This window comes from Fundulus heteroclitus, chromosome 2 (genome assembly GCF_011125445.2).
Source record: "Fundulus heteroclitus isolate FHET01 chromosome 2, MU-UCD_Fhet_4.1, whole genome shotgun sequence".
In the NCBI taxonomy this organism is placed as follows: Eukaryota; Metazoa; Chordata; class Actinopteri; order Cyprinodontiformes; family Fundulidae; genus Fundulus; species Fundulus heteroclitus.
Window position 1 is genome coordinate 29068277 of NC_046362.1, and position 16028 is coordinate 29084304.

A 16028-nucleotide genomic window follows, 5' to 3' on the forward strand; every position below is an offset into this window, starting at 1 on the left:
GCGAGCCACCAGAACTGATAAAGACTTCTGGGCAGGTGTTGAAACGTTTTCAGAAAGAACTGAACGAAAGTCCAGTTGCCCCCGATTTAAGCCCGTTTGCTGATAACTGAGAATGTTATTGTTATTGGTCTCATGTAATACTTGAAAGTTCTGGAAAACTGAACTTAGGAATTTCATTAGCTGTAAGCCATCATCAATAAATTAACTAAAATAAACACTCAAAAAAATATATCCTGTGTGTAATAACTATATAATGTAATTATATTTTTTGTATTCACTTACAAAAATCTAAACGCTTCAACAGTTATCTTTTATTTACTGAGACGCATTTAAAATTGTTATTAAGTGTTGTGGTGAAACTGAGCCAAAGAGCAAAGTTCTCAATTTACCGGTCCGCCTACATTCGACCCTCAGCTATGGTGAAGAGGTCTGGATCGTTACCAAAAGAACGAGACCCGGATACAAGCAGCCGAAACGCGCTCCAACCAGAGGGTGGCTGGACTCAGTCTTACAGATAAGATGAGGAGCGATATCATCCATAGGGAGCTAAAGTAGAGCCGCTGCTTCTCCACATCGAAGGGAGTCAGTTGAGATGTTTCAGGGATCTAATCAGGATCAGTGACACGATCTTGGATAAGCAGAAGACAATGGATGTTATTAAGTGTTGATGATGAGAACCCCTTTTTAGTCCTTTGCAACTTAATATTGAATGTCAATCCGTAAAAAGTTCTAATATTTCCCAGAGGAATTCAAATAATTCAAACAGAAGTATGAAAAGTAAATCTGGTAACACTTTTTCAAAAACCAAAAAAATAAAATAAAGGGGATGATAAGTCATGAACAGAGGTTAAAACCTTTAACAAAGTCCTCTGCCTCTTTCAGGAATAAGATTCACCAAAGATTTATCCCTAAGTGATGTCAAAACACTATAATGAATGAGTGGCTATGACCAGAAAATACTACTTTACAGTGTAGTGTCGCTTAAGAGCACCATAATCCATTCGCTGTATAATCATCTGGTTGTTGAAGTATTTTTACAGGACAAAGGAGCAGCTGCACGTCTTCACTTTAAGACTGCAGAGTACACTCAGAGTGCCAGGATTGCACTCAGCCTCGGTCTCAGCACACATCTTCTGCACCGTTTAATACGACTTCCCAGCTCGATTTACTGTGATGGCTTTTGAGGCAAAGAGGTATAATATGACAAAAACATGGCCCCATAACCTCAGGATGTTCGACCGTGTTTTGAGGTGGTAAGACCCATTTAGCCAGAGGATTGGCAAATATATTGCTTTCCTCCCTTCTCATGTACAGAACCTCAATAAAATGCAGCAGTAAATCAGGGTTAGGTTCAAACTCGTGTTTTTTTTTTTTTTTTTGTTACTGTACTGCACGGGCCTCTACATTTACTGTAGACAGGATGTGTTCCCCTCTCTGCGCTCTTGCATTTTATTTGTATTAAAGCTAAGATTCTTTGAGAATATTGCTTTTGTCATTTAATAGGAACTCTTCCCCCTACATATATACATGTTTTTAACTGGTTCTCATGGCTAAAGTGACAGCGCCCTCTAAGGGACATCGAATTTATGTTAGTAAAGAAGGATGAGATGGGATGTCATTAAAAATCCCCGGTTACTAACTACAACTTTGTATGGAGCAGGAGGTAAAATGTTCTGAAGCAGGGTTCAATGAAGTAGTTATTTATAGTCAGTATCTTACGTGCAACTTCCATTTCATTGGGTTTTTGGAGACACAGAGGTTAATTGGTAAGACGAAGGCTAATAGCTGGTCAGAAAGCTGCATTACATTGGGGACATTTCATATTCATACAAAGTTTCTATATTTTTTAATTTAAAAAATCTACACATTTATAGATTTCTCCAATTCTTATAGGGGACATATCATGCCTTTTAATGCCAGAATGTTCATATTAAAATCATTCAGTCATGGTCAATGTAAATTGGAACTGCAATTCTTTGGTCCGATTTCCTTTTTATTTATGACTCACAGCCCCTCTTTTGCCCTTGTTGTGAGATTCTTCTGAGAGCAACTCATTTTGGTGCTGTCTCTTTAAATGCAAAGGAGGCACTTCACTTTCCGCCCCCCTTCAGGTCGCAGAGCGTTCCACTCCACCTAGTTCGGCCATTTTTGTAGTACGCTGGGGGACGGTGTAATGAGTTGTGTAGGTTAATACACCCAACACCAAAACATTTATCTTACCCGCTTGTAGCTTCTGCATCCTTGAGCTTAGACTGCAAAAATCGATCCGATAAATAAAAATGCAGCATTTGCTAAACAGGGAAGCCAGAAGCCTATGTTTAGCAGTTCTGCAGCAAATACTGCAACGTCATTGTTCAAAAAATTTAGTGAATAGAGAAAACTGAACAACTTGAAAAATATGACCCGAATAGAACATAAGGATATCTAGCTAGAGTAGCTAGAGACTAAATTCAGCTTTTCTGCACACTTACAGGCTCCAAGTAGACAAAATGTATTTAAGATGAGTCCCCTTTAAAATCAAGAATCTTGATATGTGTTACTATAATGAAATTCTGGTGAGACACGGGTTCAGAATGTACAGAGATTACATATAACACAGAGACACCACTAAACATGATGTTTTCTGTGTTTTTATTGCACTAACAACATTTCCTGAGGAGCTTAAAGCTTGCAAATAGTCCTTAGAATACAATAAAATTCATGTTAGAGTCAAAAAGACAGATAGCAGCCCCTTGGCTGCAAATTCAACAACTTTTTTTTTTTTTGGGGGGGGGGGGGGGGGGGTGCAATATCGAATTAAATGTTTTGAAAAAAGATAATTTGGAAACATTACATCTGCTAAAGCCTAAAATTTGAACTGATTTGAATTCTTTAGTTATAGAAAATGTTAGAGGTAGACCGGGCAAACATATACTGATGTATACAATTTTTTTCTAACATATTTCTCTATACTACAATAAGTCTAATGCAAGTCACACACTGCTGTGAAAAAATGTTTGTCCTCTATAAATGAATGTCTCTTTTTGCTTTTTTTTGTTACACTTAAATATTTAAGATCATCAAACAAAGACAACTTGAGCAAATACAAAAAGTGGTAAATCACACTAGCCCTTGTGTTTTTGACCAGTAAAACTATAAATTTTTTTTTTATTAATTTAAAAATGAATTGCTGTAAAACTGACCAATTTTGTGCTTGGATTGTTTAATTATTAGTGTTCATGAATACAGGATCAATACAAAAATGTTGTTCCCACCTCTTGGGGGTTTATTTTCACTTTAAACAAAACTCTACAACACAGCATGTACTGTGGGATGCATTGATGGAATGTGAATGTCAGCGGTCTCTTTATTTACTCTTCATATAAAACCATGGGCAGTAATTAACAGCAGGTATCCTCCCTATCCAGAAGGTAATTGACCGTTTCAAAGCGCTTTCATAACCAAAGACTGTGTACGCCTGTGCAATAAAACGAGCCAAGAAACCGAAACTGAGAGGAAATGCGGCTGTGAGTGTATTAAAATGAAGACCTTTATATTGCACGCCTCCCACACCGCCCACCCCTCCGTCCCTGAAAGGATAAGGGTCAGCAGCAATGGGCTCAGTTGTCAGAACGCTCCAGGTTTCTTTATGAGGTCATTAACATTCAAGTATATTCATTATGGGCGAGTGTGAGTTTGGGGTTTTAATAATGTAAATGAAATTAGGAGCAGCTCCAAATACCAGACAATGTTTGACCCACAATCTTTATATTTTGGTATAACAGTCTGGGCAAACACCCAAATTAACATGCGAATAACTTCATGGGAGGAAAATTGAATCACTGGAATAGCCGAGCGAGAGTCCAGAACTAAATGTGACAAAATCTGTGTAGATCTGCAAAATGTGATGGATTTGAAGAACCTTCGCACAGCTGAGTGGATAAATATTGGAAATGCAACCTATGAAATTAAATAGACTCCTACCAAAGACAACTTAATGTGAAGTGCAACTAAACTTTCTCTTGGTTTTTGTGAATATGTTTCAACACCTATCCTGGAGTCTCTGTTAATTCTGGAGGCTCGCTGTTGAGCAACCTGGAGTTTGAGAACTGCTGCTATATACGCACATGGAGGCCAATCTTCCTAGGAGCATCCCAAATCAGAAGCAGCTCGACGACCCGCCAGTCCCTCCCCAGGGTCACCAGAGTCTATTGTTTGCTATGAGTTGTTTACTTGGTCACCTGACTAGGGTGAGGCGATGAGGTAAAGCGTGATTAGCCCAAAGAGAAGCCAGGTGTCTTTGGTCAGCTGCTCTTTATGTTTCACAGTGGGAACATTAAGTTAACGAGATGCTAATTAAGGTGAGCTAATTGGTTTGCCTGTTCACTAATTGATTTCTGTTAATTAGGGTTAATGTATTCCACGCTAATTGTTACCTTGATTGTTATGTCGCTTAATTAGCATTAATAGGTGTTACCAGTTGTGTTCCAACATCTAATTTCTCTTCGAAGAACAACAACTGCTCTGGTTTAGACCAAAGGTTCCTTCACATTTAACACCCCTCTGAGACCATGAGGGTAATGTTAATTACCATCTTAATTAACGTGTTAATTGGTCCCAGTCTCTTCTAACAGCACTCCTGTTCTGCATTAATATGACAGGGCTGTTAGCTGTGAAATAATTAAGATTAATTAAGTCAAATGCCATAGAGTAAAAACTAAAAATATGATATTAATTATATTGAAGAAATATTGAATATCATGATGTCAGAAAGCCTGTAAAAAGGTATTTATAACCAAAAAAACAAAACAAAAAAACACTGCTATAATTGTATTATGAATGTTCTTGAATAGAAAAGAGAAAATGACATACAAAGTTCTAAGCTTTATATTGATTCCCACTCATAAAAGCATAAAACCATATCCAAACATTAGTTTTGACATCTACTTAAACAAAAAATGCTTTCCACCTGAAACAGCTGCACAAATCTGACAACAATAAATAAGCAGTTTAGCGTAAAAACATGCTTTTCTTAAACATTCAAATTAGTGTGTAAAGTTTTATGGCAGAAATGAGTTAACTCATGTATATCTATACACTAAACTTTCATCCAAATAGAACCGAAATTGTGCTTACAGTGTCTTTTTATAACAAGGAAATGTCTGAAACATTTAAACATAAGTTGCTAAAAATTAACAAACTTATTAAAAGGTTTTTTTCGTCTAGCAAAAAAAGGACACATTCATTCGTCGGTTCGGCATCTTTTGGGTAAACGCAGCCTCTCACTGTTCAGAAACTGTTCGATCTTAGAGACCTGAGCTCTGAAAGACGACTGCTGGGTTTCCCTCTCCTGGGAACAGGAGGGCTCCCAGTCCGGTTCCCAGTCAGAACCAGGAGCTGAAGTTGGGCTTGGAGCTTTGCCGCCCCTGGGTTGAACAGAAATTAGAGTTAGTAACAGCAAACACATAAATCCCTTGTAGAAAATAAAAAATGTATATCCTGGTTAAATGCAGTTAACTGCTTATTTATTTACAGTGCACTGTGCCTTTCTCTTCTTGACCTTTTTCCCTATCTGTTAACTTCCATGCATTTTATTTTTTATTAATAGACCCAACACAAAGTGGTGCATAATTGTGAAGAGAAATTGAAATGATACATGTTTTTTTTTTAAATATGTTACAAATAATAAATAAATAAGCATGGCTTTTATTTGCATTCAGTCATCAGAATAAATACTTTGGAAAACCTTTTACTGCAATTAGCATCTTTATGTTTGTCTCGACCAACTTTGCACATTTAGTGACTGAAATGTCTGCAGCCCTAATCTGCAAAATAACTTACATTTTATCATATTGGATTGAGAATCTGTGACATCATGGCATTTTAAGATTTTTTATTCTTTAGCCTGGACTGTGAACGAGCAATTTTAACACATATTAATATTACCAAACTAAGCTCTCCTCTCCCTTCTGGAAAAAGAAATAAATTAAACACACACACACACACAGCCTGATGCTGCCACTACCATGTTTCATGGTGGGGATTGTGCGTTCAGGGTGATGTGCAGTTTTACTTCTCAGCCACACATTTGGCTTTTGCTCTGTTCCCTACATGACTTACAGCAAATGGGATTTCAAATGTCATTCTTTCAACAGTGGGGAGTCTGCTTGACTTCCCTCCATAAACACCAGATCCAACTATAAGGTTTGGTTAAAAATAGTCTCACAGGTGGACTCCATTTGCTAAATAGTTACCTCCTAAAAGCAGTTGGTTGCATCTAAGGTAAACCCAGCAGACTGCATGGAGACACTGACTTGCAGCTTTCATGCAGTGACAGAGGACGGCAGGGATGTAAGGTTAACTGATATTTTTATATAATCAATATAATTTGCATAAAAATTTATATAAACTGATAGAGCTGGACGATAATTCAATAACAATATACATCGACAGATAGACGTATATCAATGATAGAAAAAAGGGTAAAAAAAATAGAATAACATTTTTCCTTTCTTTTGCATTCTAGCCATGTAGGTTAATGTTACATCATTAATTGTTACTTTCTCCCAACCAATCACAAAGCAGACTCAGCAACTAAGCTCCGCCCCCTTCAAAGAGTTCAGAGGGCACGTGTTCTTTTTTCTTTTTTAAAAACGCACAGTTTTGGTAAAAAGTTGGTTGAATAAAGGCTTGAGTTTGAATTCAGTGTTTGTGTGTTCTCTATCTAAAAACAGATTGCTAAGCAACAGCATAAAAGGGTAAGGGCTCCACTTAAAATATATGCTTTGAATTTGTTGATAATTATCGATATCGATCAATAAGAGTTTTATTTTATCGACATGCTTATTTTCTATATCATCCAGCCCTAGTGTACATAGTTCCTTAGTTTCTTTTGTCTTACTTTTGCTTAGTAGTTCAGTTAAGTTTCACTAGCTGAGTAGGGGGGGGTTTGTTGATTAAAATATAGTGTTAATTCAGATAAGCAACATTGTATAATGGTGTTCACTGGATCTTTATTGTATTTCTGTTAATAAATTCTTATGCCTGAAGAGAAGTGGTCGCACATTTATTCCATATGTGTGCAAAGTTTGCTGTTAATAGATCACCAGTGCTCGAATCACCCTTTCAACTATTGTCCTAATATCAGCTGTTTGGGCTGATATTCACCGGACAATACCTAACCGACCGAGAGATACTTAATAAACATTAAATAACTTTAAAACACGTGTAATGGCACAACATGTGGTACGAAACAATGTAGTAATATGTTAATTACAGGACTGTTCGGAGGGCTAATAAACAGTGAAGCAACAAAACAAATCAGTGCACCCCCTCCATTACCCCGTTTAGCTGTAAATATATTGGAAGCTAATTATAACACAGGTTATGGTGTGTTCTAATTAACACAGAAACATGTGTCCCGGGCAGCATTTTGCATGCAGATCTCTATAAACCGATTTCTTTTTAATTTCAGGCCCAGGGATAGACGTGATGCTTCTAGGCTGTTTGGATGTAATGCCAAAATCTGTAAATGTTGTGATGCGTATGGGGCCCAATGCAGAATGCTGTAGAATAGAGAAGACTTTCCTTAAGACACAACGGAAACTGTTTGTCTATCAAAAATTAATGTAAAAATATAAAAACACTTGTGTGGTGACGTGTGGTGTGTAGGTAGAACGGGCGGCCCATAAACAGAGACTCTTAGTCCTCAATTGCAGCCATCTAGGGTTCAGATCCTGGCCTTTGGACATGTTGTCTTCTTTCCGTCTTTTTCCGCCCATACTGGCACACAAATAAAAAATAAAATTATATATACATATACAGTCTCTAAAAGTAGAATGGGAGGCAGATCCTTTAGCTATCAGGCTCCTCTCCTGTGGAACCAACTCCCAGTTTAGGTCTGTGAGGCAGACACCCCGTCTACTTTTAAGACTAATCTTAAAACTTTCCTTTTTGACAAAGCTTATAGTTAGAGTGGCTCATGTTACCCTGAGCTATCTCTATAGTTATGCTGCTATAGGCTTAGGCTACTGGAGGACATCAGGGCCTATTTTTCTCACTCTGCTGAGTTCTCCTACTGTTCTCCAATTTGGTGTTTAACTTTTTGTTCTCTATCATTTTTCTCTTCATAGTAGGTTCACCTGGTCTGACTTTCTGTTAGCTGTGAAATCATCCAGGGGAGACAAATCATCCGCCCTTACCTCTAACATAGAAAGTACTCCTAGGTCAATGTGTGCTTTGGTGCTTTCTGTGTCTCTGCTCTGTCTTCTCTAAGCCCCAGCGGGTCGAGGCAGATGATCGTTCACACTGAGCCTGGTTCTGGTTCTGCTGGAGGTTTTCCTCCCTGTTAAAGGGGAGTTTTTCTCTCCACTGTCGCTTCATGCATGCTCAGGATGAGGGATTGCTGCAAAGCCACCAACAATGCAGACGACTGTCCACTGTGGCTCTACGCTCTTTCAGGAGGAGTGAATGCTGCTTGGAGAGACTTGATGCATTCTGCTGGGTTTCCTTAGAGAGGAAACTTTTTGACCAATCTGGAGGATCTGATGGAATTTGACTTTGTAAAGAGCCTTGAAAATCTAATAAATACACTTTCCCAGAGAAACCATGTTCATGAGCCATATTTCTTACCGTTTCATCTTTGTTTTCTCGTGGCAACATTCTAAATGTTCATTTAATTTCCTATTATGCTAAAAATGACCTAAATTATTGTGAGAGCTGCACATGTTTTGGCAAGGATGTGAGTCAGGGGTTGGTGGAAATTATTCAAATTTCCATTATTTTCAATAGGAAAACATGTTTCCTAATATACGTTTTCAAGATACAAACAACATTTTTAATTTGTTCTGAATGTTTATTCAGATAATCCACTGCATTGGTAGTTTTTGCACATTTGAGGCTTCACAATTGGATAAAAAAAACAGTTCTGAACTCTGTGGGAAATGTATTTTTCTGATCATTAATTCCTATGACACCTTAGGAATCTACACAGATTTTGTCACATTAATTCCTATGACACCTTCATAAACATACTTACTCCGGGTTGTTCTGCCATGAGCTTTTGCTGCTTGTGTTAGAGGACGAGGTGACTGGAAAAGAACTGAGGGACAAAGAAGGTCTCTTGTTCTGTATAAAGAAGACAACAAGAAACAAACAATTAATCAAACAATTTGACCTTTTGGTGTCTTATCCTCACATCATGTCCAAAAAAAGACAAATGTTTGATTCATTCTCAGTGGAAACGCAACCCTAACTCATAAATAGATGTGAATCAAATATTAAGCAGTAGCAAATGACATGAAAGAGAATCCAACTCAGAGAAAAAAGCCAGGCTCAGACTGAACTCTGCTTGATGCTCCCAGCGTTTCCAGTCTGCATGCAAAATAGACGGCTTGGGATGTCGCTGTCATTCATTAAACTTGATTTTTTTCTTCCCCCCCCAGTGCTTTATCTCCGTTGACTGCCAGCACCTGGATTTTATAAAACCCAGAATGACAGAGCAAAGTTGGTGACAAAAAACAAAGAATGAGAGTAAAAATAATAAAAAAAACAGAGGAAAACAGCAAGAGAGCGGAAAGTGAGTGAGAGACAAATGATGAAGTGAGAGAGATAAAGATGGAGTGAGTGAGAAAGAAGAGGTACCCGAGGATCATTAGCTAGGTTTTCTTCCACAGGTCATTCGTTCTGTCTGGCTGGCTGTTTGAGAACGTCTATGAGGTCATTCAAGTTGTTTCACTCAACACCCGACTCAACAGGATCCCCCAAAAAGAGACTTTGAAATGTAACTTTTTTTTTTTTTGAGCATTGCAGCTGGTTTGGAGGAACAAATAAATTGGATTCTATATTTAGAGATTGTGAAAAGAAATGTTAAAAAGCCCTTTTTGGGTGAGCTGGTTGTACCAACCATTCACTGAGCTAAAGTACAACTTTCCCTGAAGTGTATTTAGAGACATTACACAAAATGGATAAGCTCAGAGTGTAAGAATGGGAAAAAAAAATGACCTTTAAGCATTTTACATATTTCCAGTATCTTTTCTCCTCTGAGGCCCGCCATATTTTTACGTCCAAACGGGGCACATTCCTTTCCTGTTCAGCATCACGTTAATGTCATTCACTTGGACACATACCTCTATAGCTTAAAATGAAAAATCACCGCATTGATTTATGAATAGACACAATGTTTGCTCTAGAGTAGCAACAGAACATAACGTTTTTGGTCATGCTATTTTAATTAAAAAAAAGGTTCAATTAAAGAAGCAGCGTGTGGAAAACTGAGTCCATCCCGTGACTCGGCTGCTTCTGGATTCATCTTTCGCAGCAGTCTTTTTCTGAATGATGTTACCGGTCTATCGCAACTTTGTTTACAACGTTTGGGTTTACAAAGGTTAGCAGACGCTCCTGTCTTCGCCACTTTGCCATCACAGCTTTTTATTAGGTACATTTTTGCTGCTGGCCTGGTTTGGGCCAAGCTTCAGCTGTTCGACATCTCATCTTAGACTACTCTGCATTCATTTTCAACTCAGCGACTGCCAATGGCCTGCCAGGTCCCGTGGCTTTAAAAGAAAAAGAAAAAAAAGCCCCCATCATCCTCACTCCGCCATCGTGCAATTTGGTCTCATATCTTACATATTTAATGAAGTCTTGTGGTTAATCCAGATGTAAATTAGTCGTTCAACCATATTCCCGTTGACACAAAAATATAGTATAATAGTTTTATTATTTTTCCAACTGTCTTGTCAAACGTTGCATTTTAACAAGCAAACTGAGACCTGTGAAATCTTAGATGTTGCTTTTGGGTTTTGCGCAGTTTCTCTGAGCTGTACAACGTATTACCTTGCATTGTGTCTGCTGTTATGTTCACTCCTCTGAAGACCGACGGCCATCCTAAATGTTTTCCACTTCAAAATAGTATTTTATGTTACTGAATGACTTGATTGTTTGAATAGCGGCCGTACCACCCTTTCCTGATTTATAGTCAACAATTGCTTCTCTGAGCTCATTGCTGACATCACGTAACGTGCTTTGGAGACTTAAACTAAAACTATTGAGGATCAGTCAATCAATGGATTTGTTTTGCAGCACAGGGAAATCATTTACTTTAACATGCTGGACTTGGTTTTTCAGACCAATTCCTCAATTCATCATCGTTGTATTTAATGTGTTGACATGCTTTCTCTCATCTTAGTTGATTGTTCCTCCATAAAGGCTGCAACATGCTCCACCACAAGCGAGAGACTTGATCTCCCTCCCTCAGCTGCAAGAACAGAATCAAGTGATTTTATTCAGATTTTGGGGTGCTTGTTCTGAGCATATCAGCTGGGAAGAACCTTTATTTTCAAGGGTGTGCAACAACTGTTGTGGACAAGATTTGGATGGAAATAGACTGGCTGACTTCCTCCAGCATGAAAAATATCTTTCATAGTCCATCTCACCCATCTGTTGAAGTAATTTGCCCTGTTCAACTCTGGTGGTATTGAGCGGTATAACATGTCACCTGCATTCACTTATTTTCCACATTTTTTCAGATATTTTCAAATAACGACAAGGAATCTTCTTCCTCTTCTGCTTCAAATATTTTTTTCTCCTCCTACTCTTCCTTCATCAATTTAAATACTGCCCTCTCTTCTAGAGGTCGACTGATACATCGGCCGGTCGATATTTTGGGACGATATTTAATTTTTTTCCCCCCCTGTATCGCCGTCGGCCGATATGTGCATCCGTTCGCCGTTCCATTACCTAAACACCTACGTCTGATCTCCAGCTGGCGAGCTGCCACAGCTGTGTGTGTGTGTGTGTTCGTTCCCATGGAAAAAAATTTATCCAAAATAAAAGAAGTACCAATCACTACAGGTCCTGCATCTAACTAACGGTGGTCAGAGTTTTTTCTCCTTCTCCCCACTGAACTAAAGAAGTTATTTTCTCGCTGTGACACGTTCATTAAGTGCGAGCAACACGCTGCCATAACAGTCGTGACATGTTTTTTTTTTTTGTGTACCTTTCAAACTGCGGTCAGAAGTTGAAGAATCGGCCCGAGACAATCGTCAGCAAATATCGGGTATTGGCTAGACTGATGTCAAAATTTTAAAAACCTGTATCAGTCAATCTCTACTCTCTTCCCTCTCTGGTGTTGTGTTGACGTTTTTGTTAATTATATATATTCAGAGTTAAAATTAACTTTATGTTTTGCCACCTCGAAAACAAAAAGAAATGTCTGGCTACTCTCAGAGTATGTAGTGGGCGTAACAACGTACCGTTTCTGCTGCCACTCTGCAGGGCTCTTCCTTTTGTTGACTCGTCAAACAGGCCGCAGCTCCAGAAACGCTTCCAGCACTGAACAGATCTGATGCTCTTGTTATGAGCAAGGGGACTGAAAACAATGAGGGAAGACGACTATCTTAGAATGATAATAAAGTTGTAAAGTGTCATTATTACTGAGGGTTCGGTTTATGCAGCAGATGCACAATAACTTGACTATGTCATAAAGTCAGTTGCTGTAATGAGACAACACAAGGAATGATTTCAGCCATCACCTTTGTTTTGTCTGCTTTCGCTGAGGGTGTGAGTTGTGCTTTGGGGGTGTCCTCCGGTATCTAGCCCAGACATATTTGTTCCCTGAAAAAAACAGCGCTTTATTAAAGCAACCAGGGATTTTATACACACGCTTTATTTATGGCTACATTTATATTTACTACATTTTAGAAAACGGTGGTTTCTCTGTTGCTTTCTTTATTTCTGTATTGTTTTAATGGCACCTTGTCGGTGCAAAAGGGAGCGTTTGTCTAATTGTTTTATTAAACATTTAATAGAAAATGTCTAAGAAAACTTCTAAAATGTTCTGCTTCTGGTGATTTCTGTCTTTCTGTTGACTATTCAGACTTTTTTTTAATCCCCTTTTATCACATTCTTAATGAAAAGTTTCTTTCTTACCACCTTTTTCCACTTACTGATCCTCAGTGGTCTTAGGGCCAATTTCTAATCTGCTAACCCTAATAAATAAAGACAAACTTGCATGTGAACATATACGGCACAATGCCTCTTTGTGAACATGCTGATATGCTGCTTGAATGCTTCAACTGGAAAGATATAATAATATCAACTCCCAAGACATACTGAGCAAAGAACACATTTTAAAATGGACCTTTAAATTCTGTTGCCAGCAGCCTGTTACAAAAACAAAAATTGCTCCAATTTCTTCTGGAAAAATCTAAAATCTAACACAAATAGTTTTTTACAGGTCACACATTTGCCTCTTTTACACTTTATTAATGTAAAAGAGGCAAACGTGGACTGAGTACGTGCTCTGAGAAGATCACACGCACCCGGTTTGAACTCTGCAGATTGCCACTAAGGCTTCTGAAATCTCTTTTTAATAGTCACTATTTATTATATTTCTTAAATCAATTGTTATATACTATAAGGTTGAGAAAACTTGTCATCTTTTTCCTTTTTTAATCTTATTATACCTGGGTTAACCTGTGGAGCACGGAGCCGTCTGACTTTAGCCTGGAGCTGAAGGGCCCCCTCTGAGCCGACCCCCAATCAAACAGAGGCCTGGACGTCTTTCTGCTCATCAGGGACAAATCGAACGAAGCTTCAGCTCTCTTCTCCTTTGGCGCTTTCGGGAAAAGTTGCAAACACTCAGTCTGTGATGATTCATTGTTGCCACGACTTGGCTGAACAGAGAGCTTCAAATCGCCTCTGTTTCCGGCGATTTCCGTGTCTCGTACATCTTTCAGTACGTTGGTTTCTGTGCTCCCCAGAATGTTTCCTGTTGAAACACCTGGTAGAAGGATAGCCTCCACGGATGCATCTTTTAAACTGGATGCTGAGGAAAGTATATGTGAAGTTTCACGTGTGTTTACGTTTAGCTGACTTTCCTTCCTCGTTTGTGCCTCCTCTTCACCATTAGCCACAGCGGATGTCAGCGGCACACTCTGCTTTGCTGAGATTTCCTGCGGTGGTTCTCTCGTTAATTCGGGCTCTTTACTCGCAGGTGCATCGGTATTTTCATCTGTTTGGGCCACATCGGCGCGTGAGGGATTACATCTTTTAGTTTCTGTTTGCAGCTCCTGGACGTATTCAGCGGGAAAAGCACCCGATGTTTCCCTGGATGGGTTCTCGCCTCCTGGAATCGGACAAAGTGGGGTCGACTGATTGTTATGAAGCGCATCTTCAGCGCTGACGCTTGGCTGTTCATCTTTTGTGTTGACACTGAAGTCGTCGTTTAGATTTACGTCCTCTGCTGTGACTTTCTGAGGAACGCTTCTTGTGGAGTTTAGGGGTTCACAGACGGCTGTCGGCGGCTCAGTAACCATGAAGTCGTTGACCTGCTCAGTGAGGCGCGCTTCAGTCGTATCAGCAGCTGTGAGAGCTGGTATCTGCGTTTCTGGAGTTCCTGATTCACGCTCTGCTGTCTGTCCTCTCTCTTTCACTCCATCTGTTACTTCTCCCTCTCCTCTATCTCTTGTTTCTGCTTCTGGATCACTGATCCTCTCTGCTGCCTTTGCAGACCCCTCGGGACCCCTGTGGATTTCTGCTCTATCTGCTGTTTGAACCGGGCTTGTCACTTTTTCTCCAGCATTGCTACCACTTTTCACATCATCTGCTTGAAATACCTTTTTTCTCTCCTGGTCCGTGTTGCTGGTTTCCTGTTTGCTGTCCTCCCCTCCCTGCTCTTTCTCATTCTTTCCAACGTTCTTCTCTTCATATGTTTCACTATCTAATATTTCTGTAGATCCATTCAGGGAACCACACCCAGGGATTGGCGTGCTAAGGCAGGTAGAGTTGCTCAGGTAACTCTCACCAAGTCCAATTAAATCACTCATATCAGAGCTTTCTGTGGCTTTTTCCGAGTTATCAGGGACACTGCTTGTGAGATTTGAACTATTTTTAATAATGTTTTGCTGATGATGTGAATTGTCTTGATCTAGGAAAGAAAGACATACATGTAGAAAAAAGAGAATTTATTGTTGTACTTAAAAAACTTTACATTGTCTTGCAATGTAGGAGGTATATTTCCATAAAACAAATACATTTTAAGTTCCACAAATATCGTTATCTCCTGTTTATATTTAGAAGGCTAACCTCCACTTGCTCCAGTAGCAGCCAGCTTTGAAGCAGCTCCTGTGTCCTTCAGGCAATCAGGGATTTTGTCCTGAGAGGAAACGGTGAGCGGCAGAAAGTCGAGGTCAGACAGCCCGGAGCTGGAGTTTGGGTCATTAGGAGTTTCCTCAGCTGCAACGCCATCCGAGACTGAGGAGTACAGCCGGGTCGGAACAAAAGGACTCTGACCGTTGTCTTTCATCTGCAAAAGATAAAAATCAAGACACCTACAGAAGCTAATAAACAGTTAAAACCTTCAAAACTAACAGTGTTTACCAGATTTTTGATAAAGCGTTAATGAGAAACTGAACTAAAAGTATTTAAAGGTCAGAGTTAAAAACTTTGACAATCTAATCCCTGAACTTTCTACTTTTAATTTAGGAATGTTGAAAAGCTTAAGTTGCCCTCGAGGGTCAGATGAATTGGGATGCATTCAGTTGTAAGCATTAGTGAGCGTGCCGTATCCTCGTTTGTCAATATTTGCCGTCTCTACCCAGCAAGATCAATAAAAGAAATGTTTGCTATGTAACTTATTTTGGAAAGTAAACTTTGTAATGGCCATGTTATTTGGAACGCATAAATTAGGAGATCTTGCAACACTTAACCTTTCACTTGGCTCAAATTAGTGACTTACTTTCTTTCAGGAAGAAACATTTAAATAGTAAATGTTTATTAGAATCGTGTTTTAATCGGGACATAAGTGAGGCAGCAGCTGATGTCGTTCCAGTAAAGATCCCTGTAAGGGTGTAACTAAAAAGCTTTTTATTACCTCCGGTTTTTCAGTTCGCTGTGGCTCAGAGTTGGCCTGCAAGGTCAGCTCTGAGCATTTCTGTTGAAGGTCTTTATAAGCCTCTTTCACATCCTGGAGGTCTGATTGCTCACTCTGGATCTGATTCAGAAATGTTGCCCTCTGTTTGACCAAGAAAAAAAAAAAAACACAAAAAAAC

At 39.1% G+C, this 16028-nt stretch overlaps 1 protein-coding gene and 1 long non-coding RNA gene across 2 annotated transcripts in view; both read right to left on the reverse strand.

Annotated features, from left to right (window-relative positions):
* Positions 1-4688: 4688 nt before the first annotated feature.
* LOC118567316 lies at positions 4689-12348 on the reverse strand. The gene is made up of 3 exons (XR_004933601.1): positions 12231-12348; positions 9017-9105; positions 4689-5405 (listed from the first exon to the last, which is right to left on the reverse strand). It is a non-coding gene; the product is annotated as an uncharacterized LOC118567316 (long non-coding RNA).
* A 150-nt stretch (positions 12349-12498) lies between these two features.
* Positions 12499-16028, reverse strand: part of LOC105929603 (coiled-coil domain-containing protein 73) — a 28291-nt gene continuing 24761 nt past the window's right edge. The window contains exons 15-18 of the mRNA XM_036145112.1: positions 15851-15991; positions 15064-15283; positions 13443-14905; positions 12499-12591 (exon numbers count right to left, since the gene is read on the reverse strand). Coding sequence (XP_036001005.1) covers positions 12499-12591; positions 13443-14905; positions 15064-15283; positions 15851-15991 — 1917 coding nt within the window. The remainder of the gene's footprint in view (positions 12592-13442; positions 14906-15063; positions 15284-15850; positions 15992-16028) is intronic.